The sequence below is a fragment of the Buceros rhinoceros genome, unplaced genomic scaffold (genome assembly GCF_000710305.1).
Source record: "Buceros rhinoceros silvestris isolate BGI_N320 unplaced genomic scaffold, ASM71030v1 scaffold1443, whole genome shotgun sequence".
NCBI lineage: Eukaryota > Metazoa > Chordata > Aves > Bucerotiformes > Bucerotidae > Buceros > Buceros rhinoceros.
This window is the reverse complement of record NW_010402829.1, coordinates 62,040-68,952: the sequence shown is the minus strand read 5'-3', so window position 1 is coordinate 68,952 and position 6,913 is coordinate 62,040. Positions and strand designations below refer to the sequence as shown.

Genomic DNA, 6,913 nt, shown 5'->3' with positions numbered 1-6,913 from the left:
CAGCAAAACCATACTGGAGTTCCTTTATGACACTTGCCTGAGTATGATTTGTCTCTCAGATCTCATTTACTGACCCTTTGAAATAGGTTCTTTAGTTCCCGTCTCACAAAGGATGGCCTTCTGTAAATTTGCCTGTAGTGAGAATGGGTATAAATTACTTCATTTTAGCTTTGTTGCTAATTCTTTCTTTTCCTGGAACTCTCACATTCACCCAGAGCTCAGCATCATCAGTTCTACACGGCCCTACTGACTGCAGCATGTTAAAGAAAACCACTAAAAGTCACGCTAGCTTCCAGATCTTTAGCAAATGACTCTCTAACAACTTGAGGGTTTCTTTTTTCCCTTTAAACTTTAATTACGGTTTCACTTTTAATTTTCCAGAGCTTTGTTTCGCTTTCCTTACTTGGATACAGCTTCCAGTATTTGAAGCTTGCTGGTTTTCTTCGAATATTTTTGTAACCTTTGTGTTTGTTTTTCATTGTTCTCATAGTCTTCTCTCTGATGCTGTCCTGTATTTACTCTGAACGTGCTATTGTTTTCTACAGTCTTAATGTTACCTTAAATCTTCTCATACCTGTATCGTATTCTCCTGTTTTCAGAGTACTTGGAGAATTAACTTCAAATTGACAAGGAAAGGATTATCTTTTCTACCTGTCTATTTTGTGCAGCGTTTGAAGAGGATGAAGTAGGTGTCATGATGATGAATAATTTTCACTGAATAGCCCAAGAGTTCGTATTTGAGAATTTTTAGTATTAGTGATGGTGTTTAGTCCTAAAGGGCTGCTGCTTGTATAGATCCTTTATGGCATGAATTATTTTATTCAGAAAACTTTGGTTCTGCTGCCAAAATACATAGCACAAGGCTTGAATGTTATTTCAGACAATTGCTTGGGTTTGCTGTGGGATAAATAAAAAATTCCTTCCATGTTGGATTTTGTAAATACAGTCTACATTAAAATTCTGTCTTGCAGATCATAGCTTTATATTTACTGGAGAGGCAGAAGGTTGCTCCGTCTGCACAGGTCTTGACCCACTCTCCCAACACCGAGATCAAAGCCAGGCTTTCTCTCCCCCTTTCTTTTTCATTCCTTGCAGGTGGCAGGAGAGCTGCTGACTTGAATACTGCCCTTCCAGTCGTTTCTTTCTTTGAGCTGTTAAGGGAGGGAGTTTCTAATACGAGCTCTGACTCCTTATTTGTTCTGAATTCTTTGACTTTTGACATGTTTGCTTGAGGCACTCGGCTACCTTCCTGCTGCCTTCTCCATATTCATATTCATTGGGTTTTTACCCAAAGAGTGAAAATCCTTAAAATACATGCATAAAAAAAGCCTGCACCCCCACTTTTGGTTTTTGCTTTTGCTAAAAGACAGTCCCCAGGCAGGACTTGCTCATCGTTCAGTGCCCGACGGCATGTGACATTGCTCTCACTTCTGTGGCCTGAACCTCCACCTCCCATGCCTGACCTGTGAGTGTTCCTGTCTCCAGGGTTTGCAAGGTGGCAACGTGGTTCCTACTGTATATGCTCTGAGAATGGTATCTCTTCATTTCCGTGAGAGAGTTGTGCTGTGGACCAGAGAGAACCCGTTTCCAAAGCAGAACAGCGGTTCTTAAACTCTTGCGCCTCTCGAGTTTAACTCCCTTTGGAATGGGCGGTGTTTGGGTTTGGTTGAAAATTACGATACAATAGGGTAAATGTACTCGGTGGCCTGAGATACACAGCTGTATCTTCCTGAGTTTGTATACGCCTGTTGTCTGAAGGGTGGCTCTGATGACTCTCACCAACATACTCCGCTTTCTTCCCTTTTGCGGAGTTTCTGATTTCAAGTGAACCCTCTCAAATTAATGCTGCTGGTGGTTTCTACCTCTGATACCAAATACAAGTTACTTTTTCCCTACTTACTGCTTCTGGTAGCAGTTACGTGGGATGAGGTGATTTGTAGTGTTCGTGTAATGGCTATACTGCTTTGTACTGTGATTTGCAATAAGTCACCTGGTTTTGTGTTCTGTGCATTTAAAATTCAAAGTCGTCGACAGCTGAATTGTAGTGATGCTTAAGGCTGGGATAGTCTCTGTGGTTAAGTAGCTTCGTAGGAAGTTTCCAATTTCAGAGTAGACCGATGAAGCGTTATTGCAACTGGATGATTGTATTTGGCATTTTGGTATCTGGTTCTTGTATTTTTCCATGTGTATTGTATTATGATAATTATAGTATGCTACTTGTGCTTAGTTTCACAAGAAAGAAAAGTTTATAAATAAAAACAGAAGTTTACACTAAAGTTTATTCTCTGCAGCTTTCTCACTATTGTCTCCTAAGGTTACTAGAAACGCAGATGGTGTATTTATACTGAATGCTTTTAGGAAAATTGGGATTTGAGGCTGACTAACAGAAGGTCACAGAAGGGACGGTGTTGTCTGAGTAGTCGGTGTCATGGAAAAGTGCTCTAGTTGCCAGCTTGCTTTGGTCTGTAGACAAACCACCTATCAGAGGAAATGGGATTGCTGCCTGACACTGGGCAGGGAGTGGAATTTTTACTTGTAGGTTTGTTTCTTAAAAAGGTAATGTCAAGGTAGTTTGAAATAATAAAACTGTTTCATGTGAATGCTCAAGGAACAGAAGAAAATCTGTGGTTTTTTCCCTAGAAGAGTATCTGCAAACTGCGGAGTGAGACTGTATACAGGTGATCAGATGCTTAATACTGGGGCTTAATACTGTGAGAGCTGGAGGTGTCATGGAACTTCTCTGTAGGATATACACATCTGTCGAGTCTTAGTTAAACAAGAAAAATTGAATTCCAGTTATTAAAAAAAGTTACTTTTAATAAAAGAGTGAGATACTCTCATAACTGGAGTATAAAACCGAACTGTGTGAGTGTGTATTTCTGCATATGTTTAGGTATAAATATTAATTCTGATATATGTCTGTTAATTCTGTGGTGCGTTATTGAAATTGTGCTGCTCTTTTCTCCCCCATCTGAACAGCACCCGGCAATGCCATCTACTTCTTGACGTCTTTAACTCCACAGAACACGAGTTGACCATCAGTGCTAGGAATAACGAAGATTTAATTCTGCACGCTGGGGAATGTCAGCGGTAAGTGCTTTCAGTATTAAAAGGGCCCTGTCTTTAAATGTATTATTTATTTATACACAAGTGATGATTTTTGGGACCTATTTTTTTTTTTTAGACATTGTACATGTCAAAGAATAGAAGAGTTTTAGTTTCTTTCTGGTGCGTTACTGAGTTCTAGCAGTATCTCCAGTGAACTTATTTTGGCTATGAATTTAGTAGACTAAAAAGAACAAAATACGAAACAGTTGATTCTGAGGTGTACAGCTCATTTAACTTGTCTTTGTAGAATATTTGAATGTAATTCTCATGTGCTCTTGAATGTAGTTCTGGTGTTAAAACCTGATCTCTGTAGTTCCTTATCCTTTCCCAGTTTTAAGCAGTCTTTTCTTTGTGAGGTTCCCCAGCTGTTTCATCACTCTTTGTAGAAAGAAAACGGCAGGGAAGAAAAATAGAATTGAAGAAAAAGCAATCACAATCGCTGTGGAAAAAAATGTTTTAGATTAAGTGGGCTGTTAGGTGTATTGGTTCTTACAACCCTACCGCAGCGATAGAAAGGTCGTTTTGTAGCTAACTATAACCGTCATTTGCCATAATGTATCTACCTAGGATTCCTACTGCTGGCTGTACCCTAGGTTGCTCGGTTTATCTCCTTCAGATGATCATTACATTTAGATGACACCATTTTCATCTTAAAAAGATGAAACTGTGAAGGAGGGAATGTTTCCATTTGGTCCTGGGCTATCCGCACAGTTCTCATCTCCGGGAGACGTGGTGCTGCAGTCTTTAATCCTACAGTTGATAAACTTACTTAAAGAGAGATTTTTTTCATGTCTTCAAATCTCAGTCTCAGTATTAAGTTCAAAGCAAAACCCCACCAAGTGCAAGGCACGCAGCTGTCAAGAAGTGGTACAGAATATGGACCAGTATCCGTAAATTCGGAATGCTTTTTGCTTTAGTGACTCTGAAAGCATCACCATGAGAAGATACGTCAACTCAAACCAAGGCTGAATTTTCTTAATTTTACTTTATCGAGGAATGGACAAAAATATGAGTAACATACAGTGCTTGTTCTTTTTATTTAGAAAGAATTGGGTTACTTTCTTTTTTTAAAAGCAGTCTAAATACTCACCAGAACATTCATATTCTTATCTGTACTGTTGTTTTAATCTTGGTTATATATCTTCTGCTATTCCCCATCATTTTTGTAGTTGTTCAGCTCCTAAAAATTCTTCATTCCCGTTTTTTGGGACAATATGTAATGATAATGCTACAAATAAGGATATAAAATTACTTTGCACCTCCTTGATTGAATATTTTCCTATAGATTTAATAATTTGAGTTGAAATATCCCTAAATCATTCTATTGTGACAGATATAAACTCTTCCAGTAGGTCTTCTGAAACAATCATTTGTCAAAGCAGATTGTGTATTTGTCGTAAGTATTTAAACCTTCTAAGGATAGTGACTTTTATTCTTACTGCAAAATATTTTATTGCTTTACCGTTGGTCAGAAGTTGCACTGAGTTTTCTGTCAGTTCTAAACTCAGTTGTTATCTCTCTCTTGAATAATAAATGTTTTTAATTGGAACTATGTATAGCTCCAATAGTATATAGTATATATAGCTCCCATGTTGCTTAGAGTTTTAATTTTTATTCTGATAAATCTGCTACAGAAACTTAGACCAAACATACTCTGGGCCTTAAAACTAGCTTTCTTCTAGCAAAAGGCTTTTGGTAATCTTAACAACAACAAAAAAATCAGAAATCTCCTTCTCTGAGCACTGTTCTAGAACTTTCTTTTTTAGTATACGACAGTCATTCTCAGGAGTTTGTGTCGAACCAAGCATTTTCAGATCAAATATACAATGATTTTGAACAAGGCTTACCCTTACATTCTCCTTTTATCATTTTTCCTTTGCACATCGATTTTTAACAGCTGACTTCTATTTGAAGAGAGGCTCTACCGTCAAGTTCAGGTTTTTTTCCCCCTCCCTATACTTTCTCGATTCCGTCCTCATTCTTAATGTTCTCCTGATTCCCCTTTTATTTAAATCATAACTTTTCCCCAGCTTTGGTCCCTCTCACTTGCTTTTGTAATTTGCTCTCCCTCTATTATCACCATCATCTTGAAATCCGTCTTGACGAAGTGTTGATAGTAGGAAGTGGTTTTCTTTGTTCCTGTTCTTATTGCTGGAGACTGTGTTTTCATATTCTCTGCCCACACACCTACAAAGAAGGATAATGATGCGTTTTGCTTATTCTTGTCTCTTTGCTTCCTACTTTGTGCGTTCAGAAAGTAAAATAACGTGACTGGGAATATTTGGTGTGTGCGTTATAACTGCTCTTGGAGATGTCGGTAAGCAGGGGTTCTGAGAAGTGGCACTCCTTTCCCTCTGCTCCCTGGTTTTTTATAGTAAAAAAGGATAATTTGGACTCGGTGATTGTTTTGCTCACCATTTTTCTCTTTTATCAGTGGATGTTTTGCAGACGCATAGATGGAAAGGATCAGCCTTTTGTTTGTTTTCCTGTGTCCCTTATCCGTACTATCTTCGTACTCACCTTTTTGGTTTCCATATGACTTGAAATGTTCCATTGTGTCCCATTGTGGGACCATTAGTGCTGTGTTTTACTTTGAGGTCTTTTGTTCACAGAAGATTGTGGTGGGGAGGAGAGAAAATTTTCAAAGACTTTTTGGAGGACAGGAGAAAAAGGGACCTCCCTCTCCTGTGAGATGGTATGTTGAAGAAGAGAGAGGAGCAAGGGTTTTGGAGGGACCTTTGTTGAAATCCTGAAAATAAATCCAGGTTTCATTACAAAGCTAAATTTGAAATACATTGGACAACTGGTGTCCCGACAACAAAAGTTATCAGACAAGTTACTCTGCTGAAGTTCTGGTTGGAGCGAGTGTTGTCGTGATGTTGGCAACACCTTCTGTCAATAAAAACCCCATGTTTGATATATGACATTGTGGTGTCAACGTGTTTTGTTATCTATCTGGTTGAATATACCTGATGAGAGAAACAAGTTCTCTGGTACACGCTCATGGAAAGTTCAGCCTCTGGATATTTTTCTAGACTAGCAGAGCCTCCTGTCTGCAAAGCTGTTTCTTGAAGTAGACAAGTGCACGCTGTGGAAGGGGCTTTGCTCTGAACGTGAAAATGTTTTGAATGTAATCAGCAGTAAAACTGAACTTGTTTATCACGGTGATGTGGTGTTCAACAGGTTGTTCTGAAATGGAAAAAATGCAGTAGGCAGCTCTTGGAGGGGAGTTGTATTATGTTTGTTAACAAAAGTTGTTGCCACTAGCAGTGATCTTAATTTATTGAAAAACTTAGGTATGGTAATTATTGTGTTTCTTACTTGATTATCAAACCATTAAATTTAATGACAACCCTCATTTATGCGTAAATCACTTCATAATTTATGATAATAGGCGTTATCTCATTATGTGCCCCAGGATATCTCATTCTGTAGCACATACCCTGCATTGCCTTTGCATCTCCATTCTGTGCACGGTGTGTCTGGCATTCGGGAACAACAAACATCGTCGTCAGTGGAAGATTTACTGTGGTGATGGTCTGAGTAGATCAATCATCTCATCTATCCCTGAGCTACAACACAACTGAGTGGTTAAAGTATTCCACGTATATCAGTCTCCACACTTGGTGGCTCTAGATCTAACGCTTTGAGACACGAGAGTTTTCAGACCATTTTGGCCCTGATGTGAGGACCATAAGGGTTAAAGCTGGGCACTGCCCAGGAACAGGACTGGTGTGAGGGGTTAAGAAATGAAGAGTAAACAAGACCTGGGTAAGAACGGGCTGGAAAAAAAAAAGGGTAAAAA

General features: G+C 38.8%; 1 protein-coding gene across 1 annotated transcript in view; it reads left to right on the top strand.

The window, feature by feature from the left end:
- Positions 1-6,913, top strand: part of TRAPPC9 (trafficking protein particle complex 9) — a gene marked incomplete at both ends in the record, with an annotated part of 201,795 nt that overhangs the window by 144,870 nt on the left and 50,012 nt on the right. The window contains one exon of the mRNA XM_010132754.1: positions 2,980-3,090. Within this exon, the coding sequence (XP_010131056.1) occupies positions 2,980-3,090 (111 nt within the window). The remainder of the gene's footprint in view (positions 1-2,979; positions 3,091-6,913) is intronic.